Source organism: Prionailurus bengalensis, chromosome C1, assembly GCF_016509475.1.
Source record: "Prionailurus bengalensis isolate Pbe53 chromosome C1, Fcat_Pben_1.1_paternal_pri, whole genome shotgun sequence".
Lineage (NCBI taxonomy): Eukaryota > Metazoa > Chordata > Mammalia > Carnivora > Felidae > Prionailurus > Prionailurus bengalensis.
The window spans coordinates 184,712,978-184,738,549 of NC_057345.1; the positions used below are offsets into that span (position 1 = coordinate 184,712,978).

Consider the following 25,572-nt stretch of genomic DNA (forward strand, 5'->3'; position numbering starts at 1 on the left):
TCTCTGTATGGGAAGAGAAAAAAATGCCTTTATTAATTTTTTTAAATTTCTTTTTTTAATGTATGTTTATTTTTGAAAGAGGGCGAGCATGAGCCAAAGAGGGGCAGAGTGGATGACAGAGGATCTGAAGGGGGCTTTGCTTTGACACAGCCTGATGTGGGGCTCAAACTCACGAGCTGTGAGATCATGACCTGAGCTGAAATTGGCTGTTTGAGCCGCCCGGGCACCCCCTTTTTTTTTTCCCCTTAAGTTTATTGAATTAGGGAAGAGAGAGTCCCAAGCAGGCTCAGTACTATTAGCACAGAGCCCAATGCGGGGCTCAAACCCACAAACCATGAGATCATGACCTGAGCCAAAATCAAGAGTTGGGTGCTTAACTGACAGCCACCCAGATGCCCCTATAAACTTTTTTTTTTCTTCTTTCTTTTTCTTTCTCTCTTCTTCCTTCCTTTCTTTTTTTAACGTTTAGTTTTGAGAGAGAGATTGTGAGCAGGGGAGGGGCAGAGAGGAGACGGGATCTGAAACTGGCTTTGTGCTGACATCAGAGAGCCTGAGGTGGAGCTCAAACTCATGAACCCTGAGATCATGACCTGAGCCACTCAGCGCCCCCACCCCCAATAAACTTTTGAAGTGACATCTGGTCATTGGATTCATAGGGGAAGACTGATGGGAGAGCACTGCTAGATAAGGTTTTTTATCTGTGGAAAGCAAGTTGGAAGAGAAATGTCTCTTCCTTGGTTTTTGCCTGATGGTGAGGACATGAAGTTTGCAGCTACACCTGCTACCTTTTCAGAGAAGAGGCGGTAATTCCAGAGAAGGCATATTGGAACTCTAATATCAAGTGCTAAGTGAACCAACCGTGTAGTTGTCAACTTTGTCCTGGTTCTGTGGGAAAACAGGCCTCTAATGTGTCCAAACCACTTAAAGTTCAGTCGTTCAGTTACTTGCAGCCACTTTTATCCTCCAGTCTGAACTGGTTGCTCTCTAGTCTGTTGTGCAGCTGTAATCCTAGGGCTCCCATGCAGTCAATCTAGGGTTTTCCTTCCCTCTCTTTTTAGGGGCTCCCTATGTCCTGAGTCTTGGCCTCATATTTTTAATTTACCTTCCACATGCTGAGGAAATAAGCCCTTTAGTGGTTTCCTAAGGCAAGTGGGGCTAAATTTTTAGAATCCTTGTGTCTGATTATGTCGTTTTATATTCACACTTGAGTACAGAACTCTACATTAGGGATAATATCCTCTCCCTCCATCCCGTTTGAAGATCTGACTTCATTGTATTCTGGCATCCAGTGCTATTTATTCTTGAGAAGTCTTATGCCACTGTTATTCCCATTTCTTTGTATAGCATCCATTTTTTTGGATTCTGAAAGCTTTTATAATTTTTTGTAATGTTTATTTTTGAGAGAGAGAGAGAGAAAGCGTGAATGGGGGAGGGACAGAGAGAGGAGACAGAATTCAAAGCAGGTTCCAGGCTCTGTCACCACAGAGCCTGACGCAGGGCTTGAACTCATGAACTGCAAGATCATGACCTGAGCCAAAGTCTGTTGATTGAGATATCCAGGTGCCCTCTGGGAGCTTTTAAAATCTACTCTATCCTGGGTAGTCTGAAACTGCATGCTGTCCTGTTGCCTGGCCCTAATTGTGCTGGGCCCCTTGAGAACTCTTCAGTCAAACTCTATTCTTTCAATTCTGAGGAATTTCTTTGAATCATTTGTTTGATCATTTCCTCCCCATATTCTCTGGTTCTATCATTCAGGTATTCCTGAACAATTAGACATTCTATCTCTTGTATTAAGTCCAGTCAGTTAAACATCTGACTCTTGATTTGGGCTCAGGTCATGATCTCACAGTTTGAGTTTGAGCCCTGAGTCAGGCTCCACACTGAGCATGGAGCCTGCTAGGGATTCTCTCTCCCTCTGCCCTTCTCCCCCACACGTGCACACCCTCTCTCTCAAAAAAACCAAAAAACTTAAAAAAATTTTGTTTGGGGGGCATCTGGGTGACTCAGTTGGTTAAACGTCCAACTCTTGATTTCAGCTCTGGGCATGATCTCATGGTTCCTAAGATCATGTCCCACACGGGGCTCTCTACTGACAGTACGGAACTTGCTTGGGATTCTCTCCCTCTCAGATTAAGAAAGTAAACACCTAACAAATAAAAAATATTTTTAAGTAATCTCCACACCCAACATGGTTAACAACCCCAAGATTTAGAGTCACGTGCTCTACTGACTGAGCCAGCCAGGTGCCCCTTGTATTAAATCTTTGTTTTTCCGATTTTCCATGTTTTTGATCTGCCTCTTAGAGTTCCTCAATTCTGTCTCCCAGCCCTTTGTTAATTTTACATTTGCCAGTTTTAATTTCCAAGAATGTTTTTTACATTTATTTAAAATTTTTGTTTTTATTTTTGAGAGACAAAGAGGAAGCACGAGAGGGGCAGAGAGAGAGGGAGACAGAATCCCAAGCAGGCTCCGCGCTGCCGGCACATAGCCTGATGTGGGGCTCGAACTGAAACCAAGTCAGACACTGAGCCAACTAAGGCACCCACGTGCCCCTATTTTTAAAAGTTTTAAGACAGCAAGAGCGAGAGAGAACACCAGCAGGGGAGAGGGGAGAGACAGAATCCCAAGTAGACTCCATGCTCAGCATAGAGTCCAACATTGCAGTCAATCTCACGCCCGTGAGATCATGGCCTGAGCCAAAACCAAGAGTTGGATGCTTGACTGACTGAGCCACCCAGGCGCCCCTCCATGAATGTTTTCTAATTGCTCATTTTTTTAATGCTTATTTTTGAGAGAGAGAGAGAGAGAGAATGTGCAGGTGGGGGAGGGACAGAAAGCAGGAGGCAGGTTCCAAAATGAGCTCTGAGCTGACATCAGAGAGCCTGATGTGGGGCTCGAACTCATGGACCACGGGATCATGACTTGAGCTGAAGTGAAGATGCTGAACCGAGCCACGGTTTATGGCAACAAGATCTCTTTAACATATTACAATTTTTAAAGTTTCCCTTAGGTCCCTTATGGTTTTTGCTATTCTCCTTCATGCTGAGGCTTGATTGTCTAATGGTTCATGTTTGTCCATTAATATTTGAAATCAAGATACTAAAAAGCTTATTGGCATTAATGTAGGGCACACTGACTAATGAGTTTCACTGTCAGGTGACCAGGTGAGGCAGCATTTTCATTGGGGGACTCTCAAATGGCAGAATCTGTAAGTCTTTTCTGTTTTCCTGTATGATTCTATTTCTTGTCCCAGAGAAGTATAGGGGTGGAGAGAGGGAATAGAAATGCCTTCCTGCTAATCTGTAAGGTTAGTAACAGAGGGAAAAGGTAATTTCCCAATCTATCGATTTCTCTGGCTGCAGCTTTCAGAGGGTTTTACAATTGCCTAATCCTCATTTAGGAGTTCATTCCAGGCTGCCTCTTTGGTTTAAGAGTTTAAGTTCCTCAAACCTGATTTATATCTGGGGTCTGCCACTTAATAGCTGAGACTTTGTATAAGCTACTTAACCTCTCACAGCCTGTTTACATTACATGTAGCATAGGTTTAATAAGTAGTCCCCAATCCAAGACTGTTTAGAGTTAATGCAGTACTACATTTAGTCTAAGGTCTACCACATAACACTATTTTCTTCCTCTCCTGTGCTCTCTTTAGACTGGTCATTCTAATCTTTTTTTAATTTAAAATTTTATTATTTTTTTTTGAGAGAGAACAGAGCCTGAGTAGGCAGGGGGGGTGGGCAAAAAGAGAGGAAGACACAGAATCCAAAGCAGGCTCCTGAGCAGTTAGTGCAGAGCCCGATGTGGGGCCTGAACTTGTGAACTGCAAGACCATGACCTGAGCCGAAGTCGGCCACTTTACCCCTCTAATAATCTTTTAAAGTCCAGGTGTTTCTCATCTCTTACCTTTTCTTCTCATCACCTAGCTTGGCCTTTAAATTATTTTGGGGGGCACCAGGGTGGCTCAGTCGGTTAAGCATCAGACTTCAGCTCAGGTCGTGATTTCATGGTTCAGGAGTTCGAACCCTGGGTCAGGCTCTGCGTTGACAGCACGAAGCCTGGAGCCTGCTTTGGATTCTGTGTCTCCCTCTGCCCCTCCCCCACTCACACTGTCTCAAAAATAACATTAAAAACATTTATAAAATTTTTATTATTTTTTTTTAACGCTTACTTATTTTTGAGAGACAGCACGAGCAAGGGAAGGGCAGAGAAGGAGACTCAGAATCTGAAGCAGGCTCCAGGCTCCATGCTTTCAGCACAGAGCCCCACACAGGGCTCAAACCCACGAACAGAGAGATCATGACCTGAGCCGAAGTCGAACGCTTAACTGAGTTACCCAGGCACCCTGAGCTTGGCCTTTAAGATAATAAACTATATTAAATCCTTTCTCTAAGGTTTCTTTTTTGATACTGGTTTGTCTTTTGCTACTTATGTAGCTAAAACTACATTCTAGGCAAGTTGTATTCACTTAAAATGCCCATTATTCAGTCCCCTTTAATCTATGGTCATTCTTTTTCTAAACCAAGGAAAGCACAGGTATTCCTAGGTGCAGATTTCAAGTGACTTTGGCTTTTGGTCTGTGATGGACTTTATTATTCCTGTTTCTGCCCAAGCTTTGTAAACAAGGAGAGCACTGCCTCAATGCCTAGCTTCTACCAGTCTCTAAGCAGCAGCCCCAAGACCAAACCAAGTGGCGGGCAAGATCCTTCCCATCTAGAGCAGATTTACATTCTGTAGCCAAGACAGACTAGGTCCTTGGCACAGTTCACGTGAAGGCAGGAACTTAGATGTTGTTAGGCAAGATTTTGTTGCCTTCAACTCATAATATAGTAAACCTAGAAAGCAAAGTTACGTCTTGCAAATCATCCTGCCCCCAACATGCCCCACACCCAGGTACTATTTTAAAAATAGGCCACATTTCAGGGTACCTGGGTGGCTCAGTAGGTTGAGTGTCTGACTTTGGCTCAGGTCATGATCTCACAGTTGGATGGTTTGAGACCCACACTGGGTTTTGCACTGACAGTACAGAGCCTGCTTCGGATTCTGCCTCCCTTTCTGCCCCTCCCCTGCTCACGCGCTCTGAAAAATAAACATTAAAAAAAAAAAACCACACACATTTCCATACTGTTTCCAGTGCATTGAGCCAAAAATCTGCTTTACATTCTTAAATAAAAGTGAAGACACTGGGCTGACCCCACCAAGCAAGGATGCCCTTCCTCACTGTCCATTATGCTCGAATGGCATACCTCCCTTTCCACTGAAGCACACCCTTCTACACACCCTGTCCTCCTCACTTGTGGGTACCCAACAGGAATCCATTTATTATGCTGACGGTTTGAAGCAGTAACTATAACCTCCACAAGAAATGACAAATTGCCCCTTATGACCAGACCTCAACACATAAAATAGTGTCCACAGCAATCAGTTGTCACCTTTAAAAATTTCCATTACCATAGGGTGCCTGAATGGCTTGGTCCATGACCTCACCATTCATGGGTTCGAGCCTGGAGTGGAGCTGTGTGTGGACAGCTCAGAGCCTGGAGCCTACTTCAGATTGTGTCTCCCTCTCTGCCTTTCAGAAAGAAATAAAAAATATTAAAATTTCATTATCTACATAGTAATATAATTGTAGCAAAGAGAAACGGAAATATACTACATGCAGAAATGTTTTACACACTTGTACCAAATCCTACCCCTACCCCTCTTTGTCTATTGGCTTTCAATTTCTCTTATCTTCTAGGTCACGGAAAAGCTAACACAATTAAGTTTAAACAAATTTTTATTACACAAAGGTTGTCACATAATTGGATATTTCTCTACTTTGTACACAATTATTCTTACTCTCCACAGAAAGGCTGCTTCATAACTTTTCATCTGGTGATGGCAAGCACTAAAATCCTGATTTTAACAGAATAATAGTAAAAATGCCTCAGTGATTTAAGTTGAAAGCAGTACATTGGTACATGGCTCTTGCATTCAGTTATCAGGAATGTACAAATGTCTTTTTATTCAAAAATACAAAATAAATTATCTGTAGGCATGGACAATGACAGCAGTAAACCATTATATGTTGTCAACTGAAACCAGTAACTGATGGTTATAGTGATTTTCTTAAACATCAGCCAGCCTTTTCTTCAGTCATTTCCTTCAACTGACTTCTCTGAAGTTATTCTTGAGGAGCACTGCCTTGAGCTTCCTCTCACAGTTCATTAACAATGGTAAAGCGCTATTCTAGGAATTAGAACATGCCACCTCCCATACCACCTCCCATTCCTCCCATTCCGCCCATTCCAGGGTCCTTCTCTTCCTTAGGAATTTCGGTGACTACAACTTCTGCTGTAGTTAACAGAGAGGCCACTCCAGCAGCATCCAATAAAGCAGTTCTTACAACCTAAGGAAAAAGTTTGATAAACTATTACCTTTATCCTTAGTAAAAAATAAGACTTAACAGAAGATTCTTGAAAGAATTTTTAGAAAATGGCCAACCATTTACCTTAGTTGGATCAATGATTCCCTTTTCTACCATATTCACAAAATCTCCAAGCATAGCATCATAACCAACTTCTGAGGAACTCTGCATAATTTTCTCAACTATCAATGATCCTTCAACACCTGCATTCTTAGCAATGGTCATTGCAGGAATTTTGAGTGTTCTCTTAATGATTTCTATACCTAAAGAAAACAAGTTTTAGCAAATTTGGTTTCATTCTTTCTTTTGTAAAAATTACAACACAATTTGATACAGGGAAAACTCAACTGGGAAATTCCACAGGTCAAATCCTTCCCCCCCAAGAGATGTGATTTCACCTTTCATCTGTCCTCTGATTATTAGTGTTATTCTTCCTTTGTTATACTGGTAATTGTTTTGTGATTTATTGTTCTATTTGATGGGCAACAATATTATTATAGCAGACTAAAATCACGCTGCAAATAAACTCATTTGTAAGGCAGTTTTACCAATTTTTTGATCTTCATTAGCTGGAGTTATTGAATCCAAGGCTGGAATGCACCGAAGCAGGGCACAACCCCCTCCCAGAACAATGCCTTCTTCAACAGCAGCTCGGGTAGCATTGAGGGCATCTGTAACTCTGTCTTTTTTTTCATTCACTTCAACATCACTTGTGCCACCAACCTAAGAATAAAAGAATTCCAGTTAGAATGGGCTCCTCTGATTCAAGATGCTGGCTGGCAAGAGTCATTAAAAAGCACTGGATTTTTTTATTTACTTTTGAGAGAGAGCGAGCGAGAGACAGCAAGAGAGACACACACACACGCAGAGGGCATGTGGGAGAGGCGCAGAGTAAGAGGGAGAGAGAGTCCTAAGCGGGCTCTGCACTGTCAGTACGGAACTGAATGTGGGACTTGAACTCAAACCGTGAGATCCTGATCTGAGCGGAAACCAAGAGTCAGACGCTTAACTGAGCCACCTAGGTGCTCAGCACTGGGTTTACTTAAAAAAACAAACAAAAAACACCAAAAAAAAGACCACGTAAAAAAGGTTGCCTACTTGTTAAAAGTGACTGCATGACTAAATAGCTAATAGGGTGAGTACAGTGTCCTACATCAGTCCAACGTCAGCCTGATCTTAACAAAACATCTTGGTTTTAAGGAAAGAATATTCCAACAAAGAAATTTTGTATAACATATATCTCCATGATGAAGTTATTTCCCCAAACATTTTAGTTACATGGCCCTAGTGGGGAATACCACAGAAACAAAATCATTCTTGAGCTCAGAACCTAGGAAGCTCATTTACAACAATGAATCTTACCTTCAGCACAGCTACTCCATCTGAGAGTTTTGCCAGACGTTCATTCAGTTTTTCCTTTTCATATTCACTAGTTGTGATATCTAACTGTTCAATGATTTCTTGGATACGTTTTTCAATTTGAGCCTTGTCACCTTTTCCTTTTAAGAGCATGGCATCATCTTTGGTCACAATGACTTCTCCAACTTTTCCTAAGTCATGAGGCTGAACATCTTCAAGATTTAGAGTCAACCCTTCTTCTCCGAACACCTACAAAAACATTTAAAAATGAACCACTTGCAGCTTAGTTTTTCACTGTACCAAGTCTGTCAGTAATACATCACATGGGCGTTTTGATGAGAAAAACATCTTATAATACTGTATTTCTTTGAAACATGAGATTTTAAGATTATGACTAGTCCAGAGAAGACTTGATCGAGTTTCCTACTGCATTTCCAACTTCTCAGTTAATCAAATTAACGTTAGCTTTATTTGAGGAAAGTATAAACTCAAACAACTCCTCAAAGGTCATATTTTTGGTGATATCGGGACTGGACCTTAGGCCTAAACTCTTAAATCCTATGTGGTTTCTACAATATTTTATTTTATTAAAATTTTTTTTTTTTTTTACTGTTTTTGAGAGAGAGAGCAAGAGAGAGGGAGGGAAGGGGCAGAGAGAGGAGAGGGAGACACAGAATCTGAAGCAGGCTCCAGGCTCTGAGCTGTCAGCACAGAGCCCGACCCAGGGCTTGAACTCACGAGCCGTATCACGACCTGAGCCGAAGTTGGATGCTTAACTGACTGAGCCACCCAGCCAATATTCTTAGAAACAAATTAGTCTTGGGGTGCCTGGGTGGCTCAGTCGGTTGAGCGTCCGACTTCAGCTCAGGTCATGATCTCGCAGCTTGTGAGTTTGAGCCCCGTGTCGGGTTCTGTGCTGACAGCTCAGAGCCTGGAGCCTGTTTCAGATTCTGTGTCTCCCTCTCTCTCTGTCCCAACCCACTCGCATTCACTCGCATTCTGTCTCTCTCTCAAAAATAAACATTAAAAAAAAAAATTAAAAAACAAAAAACCAAATTAGTCAAATAACCCTATTCTTGGGCTAGACTCATGGTAAGTTAGACAGGGGACCTTAGCAGTATTTAATCCAACCTATACCTCCTAAACGTCCAACATAAACACAAATTAATAGTTTAGATAATATCTGACCGTGAAAAATGTAAAATTTGCCTATAAACTTCAGACCTGGAAGTATAAAACATTCAGTAAACCAACATCACATTTATTTTACTTACTGCACCACCAGTAGCAATAGCCATATCTTTAAGCTGATTCTTTCTATTGTCACCAAAACCTGGAGCTTTGACGGCTACAACCTGAAGACCAACTTTCAGCCTGTTAAGAACAGTTAATAAAAATCAGATTTAAATTTAAAAATGCTTACCTAGTTCTTAAGTTCTAAGTACTATGATTACTTAGGAAACATACTTTTTTTATTTTGAGAGAGAGCATGCAAACAGGGGAGGGGCAGAGAGAGAGGGAGAGAATCTGAAGCAGGCTCCAGGCTTCCAGCTGTCAGTGCAGAGCCCGATGGAGGGCTCAAACCCACAAACTGTGAGATCATGACCTGAGCTGAAGTCAGACACTCAACAGATGGAGCCACCCAGGCGCCCCTGGAAACCACACTTTTTACAATTTTTGGCTTTCTTACAACTTTTGGTCAAATTAAGACAGGAAAGGGCAACTTTCCATTCATCCATATTTGCCAATATCCAATCACCTTCGTAATAAACTGACCTTACTTTCCAGTTAAACTAGACCCAGGAACAAAAATATTATCATAAGCAAAACACCTTTAACTATGACATAGTGATAAATATTTTATAATTTTCAAAAATCAGAAGAGTTAAATTTTAAAATATTTAAATATTAAATTTGGGGATCTAATGAGCATTTACTACTGCTCTATGGGTTCCATTTAGTAGTAATCAAGTTACTACTACAGTTACATTTGAGCAAGCAGTGTTCTTAATCTGGTTCCTTCGTAAATTTAAGTATTACTGATAATAACATTAAGCTCACCTGCAATTTTATTAGATACTGAATGCCTGGAATATATAATCAAAGAAATGTCCACTTGAGACCAGATAGTGAAACAGAAGGAATATATGGACACTAAAACAAAACTGGTCTATTAGAGCCAAATAAAAATCAGAGGGGTAAACTCTGATAATATGCCAAGAAAATCAGACACCCAACTTTACAGCTACCAGTAAAATGGCTCAGTGAAACTCTGTAGGTCTATTGTTTTTTTATTTTGGTTTCAAATCCTACAATAAGACTTTTCAGATCCCAAAAAGCAAATCCAAGCTAACAAACATTCCAGGATAAGTAAACTCACTCAGAGCTTTTGGGTCAAGCCATGTAACTCTCCTACATACCTGTTTCATTTGTGCATTTCCATTATAATAAAATTGGAAATATTACTTTTAATATACCTCAATTCCAGGATTAGGAGCACATTTTAATGATGTCCTAAGGAGCGCCTAGCTGGCTCAGTTGGAAGAGCATGTAACTCTTGGTCTTGGGGTTGTGAGTTCGAACCCTACGTTGGCTGTAGAGATTACTTACTTTTTTTTAATGCCCTAAGATTCTGTTTATAGCATTAAGCACCTGCCTTAAAGTCAAAAGTAATACATTATAGATTAAAAAAAAATTATCTTAACCTCAACTTATCTTAGATTGCCAATTTATTTCAGCCTATTAATTTTTTCTTTTAACAGATTATATAAAATGCTGACAACTAAATACACTTTGATCTAAGGCTTAGAAAATGATAGTTTACTTCTCATTCAAAATTGTAATTGTGAAAATATTTTTCCAGATAAAAAAACTTAGTCATTTCTTCTAAGCAACTGTAAACATTCATAATAAAAAATGGACACCATACAAAATTAGGCTATCTTAGGAGAAAGTTGCACAAAATACTATAGATTTTCACATAGAACCCATTCAAAAACAAAGAACCATTATAACTGGACCAAGAGTTCATGAAGCACACCTGTATCACACATAACTCTAAATACAAACACAAGTGGTTCAATGTGAGGGTACATAATAGAGATTTCAAACATCAATACAAAAAATTGCCTTTCATCTGAAAATGTAAACCAAACACCACTGCCTATTACCTATTCAGAACAAGTGTACTCAGAGCTTCTCCATCAACATCTTCAGCAATTATGACCAAGGGCTTACGGTGAGCATTGGCAATTTCAAGAGCAGGTACAATGGACTGGACACTAGAAATTTTCTTTTCACTCAACAGAACATAGGCATCTTGGAATTCACATTTCTGCCCTGAAAAAACAAAAAACATTTTAAATCAATGTTAAAACATTAACAATATTTTGAAATAACTGCAATTTCTTTAAATGAAAAAGCTATAACCCAATTTCAGTACATTTCAAGTGACTACTGAGTTCATGTTTTTCCACTTTCATTTGTCATCTACAGTAACTTTTGGAATACATAAATTTATTTTCTTAGAAGTATGGCCTAATGCTTATAGTTCGACACATGACAAGCTCTATTTTTTTTTATTTCATTTACTGACTTGCTCTTACCTTTTGATGTATTAATAAAGTATGGAGAAATATAACCTCGATCAAATTTCATGCCTTCAATAATTTCTAATTCATCATTTAGTGTTTTTCCATCCTATAACAAATCAAACAATTAGTTGTATGAATTTCATTAAAGAAACACAAAAATTTTTAATTACGGACCAGATTAGGAGACCCCATTGATCATAAAGGATCCAGGCAGAACTATGCAAATGCCCCAGGACATCCAACTCCCAATTCTGCAAAAACTTCAAAAATACATATTTGAATTTTTATATTCAATGTGTTATATATATATGCAACACACAGTTTGAATGTTTTATTTGGAAAACTTTTGATCACCAGACAACCCATACCAAGCTATCATAAAAAACACACTTGGGGTGCCTGGGTGGCTCAGTCAGTTAAGCGGCCGACTTCGGCTCAGGTCATGATCTCAAGGTCTGTGAGTTCGAGCCCCGCATCGGGCTCTGTGCTGACAGCTCAGAGCCTGGCGCCTGTTTCAGATTCTGTGTCTCCCTCTCTCTGACCCTCCCCCATTCATGCTCTGTCTCTCTCTGTCTCAAAAATAAATAAACATAAAAAAAAAAAATTAAAAAAAAAATCACACTTGCCTTTACTGTGATGACACCTTTCCTTCCAACCTTTTTCATTGCATCAGAAATGATGTTGCCAATTTCTTTATCTCCATTTGCAGAAATGGTAGCAACCTAAAACAATCAAGTTACTCTTCCAAGTTAAAAAGTTAAGGCCAGTGTTCTCAATCAACTCCCTTTCCTTTTCCTAGTAACTTCCAAATTGATAGTGTGTGTGGGAGATACAGTCTAACAGTTCTAAGGAAGTGTTGGTTCTGTTTTCAATTATCATTTGGCTACATTGTTTTTAAAAGATATGACAAACATACAACTACTCTTAAAAAAAAAAGACTCCCCCCACACCCCGAAAAAAAGTGATAATATTCTAACATGACAAAAACTATGTACCTTTTGACAAATGACTAAAGAACGTTTTCCATACAAAAAAAATGAGTTTTACTCAGAGCCATGTAGAACTAAAGTGACAGCCCACTAAGACTCCAGCTATGGCCACTGCATTATTTTCAAATGTTATTTGGCAGTAAGAAAAATGCTTTCAATGTTAGTGACTGGTTAGTGTTGTTATTCTAACACTGGTATGTGATTACGGAATAAAATCACATGTTTATTGTAAAATATGACAACTCCTTACCTGAGCAATTTCTTCAGGGGTTGTCACAGGTTTAGACTGCTTCTTAAGTTCAGCAATTACAGCATCAACAGCTAACATCACACCTGATTTAAGAATAAATGCCATTAACAATGCTTATTCTCTCATGGTTTCTTGTCAAGTAAAAATTCCAATTCATATTAAATGCTTTAATGTGTTAATACAGCCTAAACAATACTTCTGTGCTGGCACTTCTCCTAATCACATGGAGTTGGATGGTGCACACTCAAACAGGAAGTCTGATAAATGAAGAACCAGGTCAAAATTATTCTGAAAACTGTACTAAGGAAAAAAAAAAAACTCTGGTGTATAATTTCAATAATCTCACCATTCAACTCATTCTGTGTAAACTATTCCCAGTCCAATCATGTTGCATGTTTCCAACAGGGTCACCCAACATTTCTCTCAATTGAAAATAAGGGATTATGCCCCTACAGGTTGTTTTTAATTTTGAGAGAGAATCCCAAGTAGGCTCTGCAGTGTCAGCAGAGCCCGACTTGGGGCTTGATTTCACAAACTGTGAGCCAAAACCAAGAGTCAGATGCTTAACCGACTGAGCCACCCAGGACCTCTATACCCCTACAGGTTTTAATATCTGAAATCTCCTCCTTTAATATGTAATTATAAATAAAATATTTAACAGTCAACGGCAACACAGTATGGATTTATGAGAACCTCATTTTGTTCAACTGGGATGAGTGCTGGCTCTTCCCTTTATTTTGATAAAGGGTAACTTCAAGAAATAAATCCAAAGAAAGGCATGTAGTAACAATCACTTTTTCAGGGAAGTAATTTTAATAAACTCAATTAACATTTGTCCATGATTTATATTCAAACTGCTTTTAATGAAACATTTATTTGTACCTTAAACACTGAAATAGATGGGATGCTGATACATCAGTGTGCTGGGATGCCAATTCTGACAAAATTGTTAATGGCACCCCACTTTACTCTCAAGTCTTCTCTAATTTGGACAGTAACACACCCTATAGATAAGCAGCAATTACATTTTCAAGATACAAAAAATCAAGTTTTAGTACACAGCTAATTAACAGCAGTGACAGGACTTAAGTTTGTATCACCATGAAGCTCATGCTAAGGAGATCTTTAAATGGTGGCCTAGGGGCGCCTGGGTGGCTCAGTCGGTTAAGCAGCCGACTTCAGCTCAGGTCACGATCTCGCGGTCCCGCGGTCCGTGAGTTCAACCCCTGCGTCAGGCTCTGTGCTGACAGCTCAGAGCCTGGAGCCTGTTTCAGATTCTGTGTCTCCCTCTCTCTGACCCTCCCCCGTTCATGCTCTGTCTCTCTCTGTCTCAAAAATAAATAAACGTTAAAAAAAAAATTTTTTTTAAATAAAAAAATAAATGATGGCCTAGTTTCCCAAAGCAAGCAATAATGAACAAAATGAAGACCAATAATGCATTATGTGCTGTTAAGAGGCAAAACCAAAACAAAACAAAACAAAATCCTGCTTTTATGTATACACACACACTAAATTTGACGTCCTGGATGAATGATATAGTTTGTTTAGCCCTACTCTGTAAAATAGCAAAACTGTTTAATACTCTCTCCCTGCTCTAATCCCCACAAGTTTACTATCCTCAAGGTATACAGAACATGCTGTATCTTCCACCAAACTGTTCCTTTGGGTGGCGGGGGAAGAGGGGGTTTGGGGGGTCTCTAGACACAGGGAAGGGAAGGACAACAAAGAATGTCTTAGTCCTATTTCTCTCAATGCCTAGCATAGTACCCATCACATAAGCCAGGCATCCAATTGCTATTTGCTGAAGAAAAACTCCATATAAGATTGTTTTTAAGAGAAAGGAGAAATAAGAATCAACTTTCTAAGACACTTCAAAACACTGTGGTGACAATGAAGACATTCCTACCTCTCCTGATTTCCACTGGATTAGCACCTTTGCTAATCTTCTCGAAGCCTTCCTTGGCAATAGAGCGTGCCAGGACAGTAGCAGTAGTGGTGCCATCTCCAGCCTCTTCATTTGTGTTATTGGCAACGTCTTGAACAAGTTTAGCGCCAATATTTTTATATTTATCTTTTAAATCAATTGACTTTGCAACAGTCACACCATCTTTTGTTACTTTGGGACTGCCCCAACTCTGTTCAATAATCACTGTTCTTCCCTAGAATTGCAGAGAAAAAAAAGTGACAGAATCACATACTCTCTAAGTACTATTTAGCGTAAAACAGGAACTTTTAATAAAAAAGTAGTTACTTGAAAGCCTCAACACAAACTGTCATTATTTAATCAGATCTGAAGCATGTAATTTCAAAGGCAGGTTCATCAGTGTTCTTAGGTTACAGACAAAATGACCTCTCTGTTGCCAAGTGTATAACTTTGGATGATCTTTTATGGAAGATATAGATCCTAGACTGAAAGATGTTATCTCATAAAAAAACAAAAACACAAGATAAACCAGATCAATTTGGTAGATAAAATGTCAGAATACTCTTCACATAATTTATAGTTTTGTCTGGTGCCTGCTGTCTTTGAAAATAATGTGAAACTTATTTTTAAACTTGCTTTAAAATTTAGTTACTAAAATACTAGCAGCAAGACAAATACAGTTCACTCTTCCAAGGCTGGTTCAATGTTAAATCTCAAACACAGTACAAACAGTACTGGCAGCTTCTAGATTTGAATTAAAGGTGCTACTTGTGAGGCAGGCAAATGCCATATTTTATATAGTACATATGACTACTTTGATACTGGAACCGTTAACCTGAAATCACGCATCACTACACTTGTGCATCATCTTTAAAAGCCTCAAGTTACGTTTTTACTCTTCACCAACCTCTTTAAGTTAAAGAAGATTTAACATTTTAAATGTGCTTTGGAAGACAATGAACAGCAGAAAAGTAAAACTAGTACCTACAAACACATACTTGAGGTATTACTGGAGCTAAGTTACACACTAACGTCAATATTTGATACTAACTACTGGGAAAAAATCCAAAACTTAAGCAGGCAAGCAAGATTAATTCTACTTTCCGTTTAGGAACCCACCTTGAGTTGTGAGTTACCACTGGATTACATCACACGTCATATGAAATAAAGTTTCCCGAATTTGAAAAAAAACTTAAGCTTTAAGACCGTTAAATCAAGTTAAAAAAAAAAAAAAAGATTAAGCGGTAATTTGGAACTCTTTTATGTAAACTGGGATTTCTCAACAATGGAGACTAAAGTATTTACTGTCTATGTGACATCATTAAAATATTATTCCTTAATTCAAAATGCTATAAATTATAACACAATAAAATAAAAATATTGATACCTTTGGCCCCATAGTAACAGCTACAGCATCAGCTAAAAGGTCTACACCTTGAAGCATTAAGGCTCGGGCATCTGCACCAAATTTTACATCTTTGGCATAGGCCCGAGTAAGATGAGGAGCCAGTGCCCTGGACACTGGCCTAATTTGGCGAAGTACTGCGGGTAATCGAAGCATTTCTGTTGGGGGGGAAACAATCAGATTATCAGTACATTTATACTAGCACTATCCGTGGTGCATTACAGCACAGCACAAACATGACACCTGTACACCACAAAATTAGAAATGTTAAGATACAAGCTGTATTGATCCCTGCCCTACACGCGGCCCACGTTAACATAGGTTCAAACACCAGCTACTAACGTAAGCTTGAAGAGGCCGCTCCCACGCCTAACCTAGAGAACTAGCACAAAGTACACCATGTCAGTGAATCCCCACGGCCACCTACCCCAGCCGCTAAAAACGAGTTAATCTTTCACCGATAAAATAGCCTCCTGAGCAAAAGTGCTCCTAAAAAACCCAAATCTGCAGGAAGCGGTAAGTTATAAACCAGAATGACCAAGGGAAAAAAAATATTCCGGACGGTGCAAAAATCAGTTTAGTAACAGGAGTCTTTGTATCTACTCAGGGCTACTGTATCCAACTATCCGCAGGGCCGCGATGCTGGGGGCCAAGGCCCGGCTCTCTACGCCCAACCCCACGTGTCTGTTTTTAGGACGCCCTCAGCAAGGTCAAGGGTGGAGATGCCGTACCCCAGCTGCCCACGGGGCCAAAATCGGTTCCCACGCGGCTGCGACCACCCTCCCGGGGGCCCTACAGTCGATCAGGGCAGGGCTGCAACGAGAGCCCACGTGAATATACGCCCCCGATTGCATACAAACTACCGGGCAAGCCCTCCCCCCTGCGCCCTGCCCGGGCTAGCAATCCACGCCGCACGTGATGGACACCGACATGGACTCGTAAGGCCTGGCCCGGCGGGTCCGGGCCTGCGGCGCCGTAGGGAAGCCCTGGCTCTCCCCTTCCGGCTCAATCAGGCAGGACCGCAGCGGACGGGGAAAGGCCCGGCTCCCGGGTCCCAGGCGTCTGGGAGAGGCGGCGCGGGGCGGCCGTATACCTGCGGGGCAGCGGCAGGGCGTGCGGACGATGAGGCAGGCCGTCGGAGGCGAGTGAGGGACAGAGTGCACGGCGCACACGGCAAAGAGCCCGTGTCCCCTCCCTCCGCCGCTTCCCCCCGCCCCGCGGCACCGCGTGCGCTGGCTGCGCCCACCCCTTCCCCTCCACCGGAGCCCCGCAATCGGCAGTCGCCGTGCCCAGCTCCGCCCCTCCCTACCCGCGCAGGGCCAGACAAGTGAGCTCAGCCCTCCCAGTCCGGCTTAGGCTAGTTCCCGGGCTGTACTCGGTTCGAGAACTTTCTGGGAAGCTCTGCGCTCTCTGTGGGTCAAGGTTCAGAGCTCGTCATTTCCGGGAGAGGGGCGAAGAGCTAGTACTTTCACCCCGCCAGGCGGCCTAGAAAAGCCTAGAAAGAACTCCTCTCTTCTTCCGCCTCCCCGTCTTCGCGTCAGTGGCCGGCGCACAACTCTCGGGACGAATCGCGCGGCGCGCTGGTGCAGCCACCCTCCCTTGCGGGGAGGAGCGGGGGGCGGGAGCAAGCGCGCCTGCGCGTTGGGAGGCCTTTTCCCACGTTCACGTGGCCCGGGGGGTCGGACTGCGGGTCTCCTTGCGGCGGCGGCGGCAGCTCCAGAGCAGAGTAGGAACTGCGGTGGCCAGAGTCATGGTGAGTCTTGCGTGGCCTGGAGGACGAAGAGGCCTTCTCTGCCTATAGCGCTCGGGTACCCGGGTGCTTCTTTGCAGGCCTACCGGGAGGGGTAGGGGTAACTCAGTGACCCGCGCCCGCAGTAACCCTGGAGAGGCGAGGCCCACTAACCCCTTTTATTTGCCAAGGGCTCTGCACGCCTGTACCCCGCATGCTTGTGGGCCTGGGGGCGGGAACCGGGACTCACGCGCAGCTGCGGACCCACTTATGCGAGATCTTTGTGGGTGTGTAGTATCTTGAAAAGCGTGGCTCCAGGCAAAGGGGTTGACTTGAGTTCTGTGAAATTTTCCAGAACAATTGAGGTAGGAAAATATTTGACCTTGGGATAAACTAGGGTTACTCTTAAAGCTGTCTGCTGACCGGAGAAGCAGCAACGACCCCCCCAACACACACGGAATGGAAATTAAACTCGGCAGGTAGAGCAAAACATTCAAATGGTTTTCTTGAACGAATAATTGGAGTTTTGGCGTTAATTTTGAAAGCCACACGTGCTTTTTGATGTGTAACGCGTAGAACATAATCACATACTGCTTTTGTTTTTAAACTTAATACTCCTTTTCTTACAGGCAGGACAAGCGTTTAGGAAGTTTCTTCCTCTCTTTGACCGAGTTTTAGTTGAAAGGAGTGCAGCCGAAACTGTAACCAAAGGAGGCATTATGCTTCCAGAAAAATCGCAAGGAAAAGTTTTGCAGGCAACAGTAGTAGCTGTTGGATCAGGCTCTAAAGGAAAGGTAAATGGGGCTAAAGTGCAACTAGTTTTGTATGGAGGAGAAAAAAGAAATTCTTGGTGGTTATTAAAGGTAGTCTCTTAAATAGCTTTGTGTTTTCTTCAAGATTGTTCCCTAATTCAGTCATGTGTGATATGCCGCTTTTAACGAAAATGATTATGTAAAATAAAGTTGCTTATTTTGTAGAATGGAAGAGTTCCAGAGTATTAAAATCAGTAGCCATTTGGTAGCTGAGTATGACCAGTGTTTTCTTTAAATTCTAAATTTTGATTAAAACAAAAAATTCCTCAAGATGATCTGTGGGTTCTTTGACTAGTTGAGGGGAAATTTAAACTCTCGATCTAACCTCTAACGCTGTAATTGCCCTAATCTTTTTAACCATTTTTGGCCTTAGTTGGCATACTTTCGAAAAGAACTGGTTGGATCTAGCCTTAATAGTCATTCTCCAGTAACAGGTTAGACCTCAGACCTGAAAGTCAGCCAGAATACACAATAAATGCCTTTGGGGTCAAATACATTAATTGCATTCATTGTTCCAGTTGCCCCTAAGAAAGCTCTAGGAACAGCTGTCCCAGAGTCAGGAATAGGAAGTCTCTGGGGAGTGGGCACTATGCTGCAGTCTCTTGTTAAATTTTTACTTTAATGAAAAGGATATTGAGTCACAAAAGAAGTATATGTTCCAAATTCTGGAAACTCCTCTTGAATTTTTGTGTTGGAAGAAGTTAAAACATGACATCTGTATATCTGGTCTTAAAAACTGATTTATATAGTCTAGAAGTTAATATTTAATAGTTAAAAAATTAGCTTAAGTTAGCTTTCCAGTATAACTCGTTGAACTTTACACTGAAAGCAGGTTTTGGTGTAAGCTCCAGGTATGCATTATTTCAAAGTGTAATTCTACAGTGATATTTTTGAGTGAACTACGATTATAATGTAAATCATATCACTTGGCCACTAAGTCCTTTTTTAACACTTGATTTGAATGAGCACATTTGATTAATAAAAGTTAAGTGTAAGTTTTTGGTGATCTAGATGTCTTTACTAATAAATATCCTTATTTTCTTAAGGGTGGAGAGATCCAACCAGTCAGTGTGAAAGTTGGAGATAAAGTTCTTCTCCCAGAATATGGAGGCACCAAAGTAGTTCTAGATGACAAGGTGTGTAAATTTAATATTTCCTAGAAGTTAAGTATTTGTTATTAGTTTTCTTAACTAATGGTTTTCTTTATTTGCAGGATTATTTCTTATTTAGAGATGGTGACATTCTCGGAAAGTATGTAGACTGAAATAAATCATTATTGAAATGGCATGAAGTGAAGCTGCCCATTCCAGTGAAGTTGTGAAATCTTTCATCATGTAAATAATTTTCATGTCTCTCTTTTATAATAAACTAATGGTATCCAAACTAATGATATCCAGTGTCTCTAAAATTTAGTTATAGTGTATTGATCTAAATATTACCAAATAAAAATGCATAAATGAGTGGTTAATCTTTATTTGGTGATTTAAGATTTTTTAGGGTTCTCCAGTATGTTTTTTTTTTCCCCAAGTAACTTACAGAGAATTCTGGGAAATATGCACTCTAGCTTTCACATTGAATTTAGATTACAGAAATTACGTTAATACAGGGGCACGTGCGTGACTCATTTGGTTAAGCATCCAACTTCAGCTCCAGTCATCTCATGGTTCTTGAGTTCAAGCCCTGCATCTGGCTGTCTGCTGTCAGATCCCAATTGAGATCCCCTGTCCCCTTCTGTCAGCTCCTCCCCGGCTCGCACTCACTCACTCTGTCTCAAAAATAATAAAAAAAATTATGCTGACGCAAAACCATGGATTTACACTTAGGTTTTAAAAAATAGCAATATTCAGGGGTGCCTGGGTGGCTAGGTCGGTTAAGCATCTGACTTTGGCTTAGGTCATAATCTCACGGTTGGTGAGTTCTATACAGAAGGCTCAGCCTGGAACCTACTTCAGATACTGTCTCCCTCTTTCTGCTCCTCCGCTGCTCACACTGTCTCTCCCTCTCTTTCAAAAATAAGTGAACATTAAAAATTTTTTTAAGGTATCATTCTAATTTCATATATAACAAGCTTTTATTAAAGTATACTTTATCATTTATAGAATCTAGTGTTTAAATGTCTTGTTTCTGAAGTATTTAGAGAAACTTAGTGAACATTTCCAGTTTTTAAAACTTTGTACTATTATTTGCTTTGAAAAAAGTCCATGGCAAGGTTTTATGGCTACCGTTGATTGAGTGCTTTTTATGTGTCAGGTGCTGTGTGATAGTGTTTATAGCCAAGCTGTGTGATAGTGTCAGGAGCATTTTTCTGGGTACTGGCTACTGTTGTGGGTACTTGGTGTGTATCAATTGGTGTGATCTTTCAACAATGCTGTGAGCTAGGTACTATCCTGCATCTGGAGGAAGGTAAGGCGCATGCACACAGGTCAAGTAATAACCAAGCACGCTCCGTAGGAAGTGGCAAAGCCAGGATTTGGACATAATCAGTCCATCTCCAGATGCTGCTGACCGGAACTTCACCTGTGGCTGTTTTTGTCGGATAATTAAGCACTTGACATACATTATTTAAATTCTGCTTGATAAATCACTGTGGTATCAGGGTTGGGTGGTACTTGAGTGCTAATTATTGGTATTTAGTATATAATTTGTTGAATTTAACAAATAGGAAACAGCTGAACAAATAGCTTGATTTTTTTTTTTTTTTTTTTTTTTAGTAGTAGCAGCTAGGGAAGGTTAAGATTGGAACCCAAACAGTCCTACCCCAAACTTGATTACCAACTCCTAAACTTTACCTCTCAGACCAGCTGTTCTTGGTGGTCAAATTTATTTTCTAGATCAGTCTGTGATTTTTTTTTTTTTTTAAATTTTGAGAGAGACAATGCGAGTGGATTAGGGGGCAGAGAGAGGGAGACACAGAAGTAGAAGCAGGCTCCAGGCTCTGAATTGTCAGCACAGAGCCCGCAAGCGGGGCTCGAACTCATGAGCTGTGAGATCATGACCTGAGCCGAAGCTGGGCGCTCAACCGACTGAGCCACCCTGGCATCCCAGTGATCGTGGGTTTTTTTTTTTTTTCAATGTTTTTTTAAATTTATTTTTGGGACAGAGAGAGACAGAGCATGAACGGGGGAGGGTCAGACAGAGAGGGAGACACAGAATCGGAAGCAGGCTCCCCGCTCTGAGCCATCAGCCCAGAGCCCGACGCGGGGCTCGAACTCCCGGACCGCGAGATCGTGACCTGGCTGAAGTCGGACGCTTAACCGACTGCGCCACCCAGGCGCCCCCCAGTGATCATGTTTTAAAGATATGCCCTATATTTGTCTTGTGGAATTGAAAGCTGACTGAAATTGTAAATGGCATGCAATAATGGTGTCAACTTTTGGTCATGTCCTCATCGGGCAAGTATGTGAATATTTACATTAATGTAAGTGTCATTGGTATACTAAGGCTTAATTTTTGTCATACTAAGATAAAAATTATGATTAAAAGCTCTATTTACAGTATCGGAGCGGGTCATCAGTGTCCTACTGTGCCCTAGGCACAGCTAGATAATGTGCTTTGCTCTTAAAACCTTGTTGAGCACAGATGTCCTGGTTTTACCAATGACAAAACTGACTCAGAGGAGATGAGGAAACTTGTTCAAGGCTACCTGGCTGGTAAATAGTAGAGTTAGGAATCCAGCCCAGAGGCCATGGCTTTACCATTTCCCAATTCTGTTTTTTGAACACCCAAGCGAATGAGTTTTGAGATCCCAAGGTGATAATTTCCAAACCTTGGTTCATTCTTAGAATTACCTGGTGTATTTAAAGTTTCAGGGCTCCATAGGGGCTCCCGGGTGGCTCAGTCAGTAGGTGTCTGACTTCGCCCCGGGTCATGATCTCACCGTCCTTGAGTTCAAAAGCCCCACATCGGGCTCTCTGCTGACAGCTTAGATCCTGGAGCCTGCTTCGGATTCTGTGTCTCCCTCTCTCTTTGCCCCTTCCCCCACTCGCACTCCCTCAAAAAAATATTTTTTAAAAAAATTTCAGGGCTCCATTTATAACCTAATTTAGAAGGATGGAATTTTTTTGTATCCTGGAAGTAGTCCCATAATGCTTCTCTAGCAGAATTGCTTTAAAAAAAAAAATAATTTTAGGTTGTGAGATTATATTGGGAATTAATAGGGAAAAGGATTTTGGCATGAGAAATTTGGGGTGAAAATAATGGTGTTGAGGGTGGGGAACTGTGTTTCACAATAATATGTTGTCATTTACCCTTTGATCAAACAAAAATAGTGAAGAATTAAAGTAGGTAAAATTCCAACGGGAATTTTTGTGATAATGCTATTCTTGAGCATTTCCAGGCACTGTTCTAGGCATTTAACATAATCTGGTTTAACTGCATGTAATCCTAGCAGCCCTGTGAGGCAGATACTCCTTTCCTCATAGGTGAAAGAATAACTTGCTCAGGTTGACACCATTTTTTAAAAAAAATTTTAATGTTTATTTATTTTAGAGAGAGAGAGACAGTGTGAGCAGGGGAGGGGCAGAGTAAGAGGGAGACACAGATTCTGAAGCAGGCTCCGGGCCCTGAGCTGTCAGCACAGAGCCCAATGCAGGGCTTGAACTCATGAACCGTTAGATCGTGACCTGAGCTGAAGTCAGCCACTTAACCGGCTGAGCCACCCAGGCGCTCCAGGTGACACCAATTTTAAGTCATAGTTTGGGATTGAACTCAGATTTGTTTGACTTAAAAGCATGGCTTATACTATTCTCCACAAAAAATTTGGGAAATTGATAATAAAATTCCCAGGGAACTATTGTGTTGTATGAGCATTACCATTAAGATTGTTTTCCCTCCTATTAGGTAGAAAATGTATGTTTTACAAAGATTTTTATTTAAAAAGTTGAGGTTATAAGATTTCATTTCTATTTTATTGTTCTATTTATGTAAGAACACAACATGAGATTTACCTTAACAGATTTTTAACTTACAATACAGTATTTTTAATTATAGGCATAGGGTTGTACATCACATCTCTAGGACTTTTTCGTCTTGCTTATATGGATCATTATGTCTTGATTAGCAGTTCCCCATTTCCCTCCTCTCCCTAGTTCTTGGCAACCACCATTCTACTCTGCTTCTATGAGTGACTATTTTAGATAAGTCATAAATGGAATCATGTAGTATTTGTCGTGTGTTTGAATATTTCACTTATAATGTCCTCAAGGTTTAGTCATGTCACATTGCAGTATTTCCTTGTTTAAAGCTGAATAATATCCCATTGTATCTATATGCCATATTTATCCATTCTTCTAGTGGATGAACATTTAGGTTGTTTCCACATCTTAGCTCTTGTGAATCGTGCTGCAATTATGGAAGTGCTACCATCTCTTAGAGATTCTGATTTCAATTCTTTTGGACAAATACACAGAAGTGGGATTGCTAGATAGGACTACAGTATTTGTTTTTAAAGACTTTTTTTTTTTTTTTTAAGTAATCTCTATACCCAACACGGGGCTCCAACTCACAACTCCAAGATCAACAGTCACATGTTCCTTGGGGTGCCTGGGTGGCTCAGTTGGTTAAGCATCCGACTTCAACTCAGGTCATAATCTCATGGTTCGTGAGTTCAAGCCCCACATCGTGCTCTGTGCTGACAGCTCAGAGCCTGGAGCCTGTTTCAGATTCTGTGTCTCCCTCTCTCTGCCCCTTCCCCACTTGCTCTCTCTCTCTCAAAAATAAACATTAAAAAAAGGGAAAAAAAAAAGAGTCACATGTTCTACTGACTGAGCCAGCCAGGTGCCCCCCTATTTTTTTAAAGCTTATTTATTTATTTCTTTTGAAGGGTAGGGGTACCAGCAGGGGAGGGACAGAGGAAGAGGGAGAGAGAATCCCAAGCAAGCTCCATGCTGTCAGCGCAGAGGCCAACATGGGGCTTGATCTCACAAACCATGAGACCATGACCTGAGCTAAGATCAAGAGTTGGATGCTTAGCTGACTGACCCACCCAGGCACCCACCTCTGCATCTTTTTTTTTTAAGCTTATTCATTTTGAGAGAGAATTCCAAGCAGGCTCCGCAGTGTCTGTGCAGAGCCCAGTTGAACTCATGAATTGTGAGATCATGACCTAAGCCCAAATCGAGAGTCGGCTTAACAGACTGAGACACCCAGGCATCCCTCTGTTGTTAATTTTTTGAGGAACTTCTATACTGCTTTGCATAGTGGCTGCACCATTTTACATTACTACCAACCAACATGGATCATAAGGTTTTATATATTGGAGGTACTAACTTGTTATATTTGTCCTAATTTGATGTGCAGGTTTTTGTAGCTACTCAAATCTCATTCTTATAGTTTTTTCTTTTGAACATTTAATTAATCCATAATTTATTTACTGTAGGGTCTATGTATCTGACTTTTATTTTGTAAGTAATGACTAGCTTGTCTCAGCTTTATTATTTGTTTTTACCCACCACCACTCCCCACCTTGAAGTTTGAGGTACATTAAATCTTTAAGTCTATTCCTGGGTTTTATAGGATTGTCCCATTGATTTCTCTATTCTACCACATTGTATTCAATATAAATATAAACAAACTTTTGTATTCAAGTTTGATATTTGATAAGACAAGTCTTCTCTGTACTCTTTCAACAATGCACAAACTGGTTATGAACACTTTTAACCTTCTTGATAAGGACTGCCAGATTGCTCTCCAGAGTGATACCAAATCATGTCTCTTCCAGCAAGTTAATTGCTGTTTTCACTGCACCCACAACAAAATAGAGTTTTGAACTTCTGATTAAAAAAGATTTTTTTTTTTTAATGTTTATCTTTGAGAGAGAGCAAGCGAGTGGGGGAGGTGCAGAGAGAGAGGGAGACACAGAATTGGAAGCAGGCTCCAGGCTCTGAGCTGTCAGCACAGAGCCCTTTGCGGGGCTCAAACTCATGAACCCTAAGATCATGACCTGAGCTGAAGTCAGTCGCTTAACAAACTGAGCCACCCAGGTGCCCCATTAAAAAAAAAAAATTTGTTTTTAATGTTTTGATTTATTTATGTGGAGAGTGTTTACATGGTTTCTTTTGCCATTAAGCAACTTTAAAGAGAAAGCCTAATCAAATCTAAGCTCTGA

At 40.8% G+C, this 25,572-nt stretch overlaps 2 protein-coding genes across 5 annotated transcripts in view; one reads left to right on the plus strand and one right to left on the minus strand.

Moving 5' to 3' along the window:
• Positions 1 to 5,758: 5,758 nt before the first annotated feature.
• Positions 5,759 to 17,534, minus strand: HSPD1 (heat shock protein family D (Hsp60) member 1). Of its 3 annotated transcripts, XM_043577399.1 has the most exons (13): positions 17,020 to 17,103; positions 16,658 to 16,739; positions 15,909 to 16,084; positions 14,504 to 14,756; positions 12,598 to 12,680; positions 11,985 to 12,080; positions 11,371 to 11,464; positions 10,936 to 11,104; positions 9,040 to 9,139; positions 7,769 to 8,014; positions 6,955 to 7,129; positions 6,491 to 6,669; positions 5,759 to 6,388 (listed from the first exon to the last, which is right to left on the minus strand). In XM_043577399.1, exons 3-13 carry the CDS (start codon positions 16,080 to 16,082, stop codon positions 6,236 to 6,238), a joined length of 1,722 nt encoding a protein of 573 aa, XP_043433334.1. In that variant the 5' UTR covers positions 16,083 to 16,084; positions 16,658 to 16,739; positions 17,020 to 17,103; the 3' UTR covers positions 5,759 to 6,235. The 3 variants fall into 3 exon arrangements, with proteins under 3 accessions (XP_043433334.1, XP_043433333.1, XP_043433332.1); XM_043577398.1 differs by lacking the exons at positions 16,658 to 16,739; positions 17,020 to 17,103 and adding an exon at positions 17,236 to 17,534; XM_043577397.1 differs by lacking the exon at positions 16,658 to 16,739 and having other exon boundaries at positions 17,020 to 17,287.
• An 11-nt stretch (positions 17,535 to 17,545) lies between these two features.
• The window catches only part of HSPE1 (heat shock protein family E (Hsp10) member 1), a 44,934-nt gene continuing 36,907 nt past the window's right edge, over positions 17,546 to 25,572 (plus strand). The window contains exons 1-4 of one of the 2 annotated variants that reach the window (XM_043577402.1): positions 17,548 to 17,679; positions 18,285 to 18,449; positions 19,514 to 19,603; positions 19,681 to 19,935. In XM_043577402.1, the coding sequence (XP_043433337.1) occupies positions 17,677 to 17,679; positions 18,285 to 18,449; positions 19,514 to 19,603; positions 19,681 to 19,731 (309 nt within the window). In that variant the 5' untranslated portion in view covers positions 17,548 to 17,676 and the 3' untranslated portion in view covers positions 19,732 to 19,935. Of the gene's footprint in view, positions 17,680 to 18,284; positions 18,450 to 19,513; positions 19,604 to 19,680; positions 19,936 to 25,572 lie in introns of those variants that run through there. The other variant, XM_043577403.1, reaches the window with a different exon arrangement.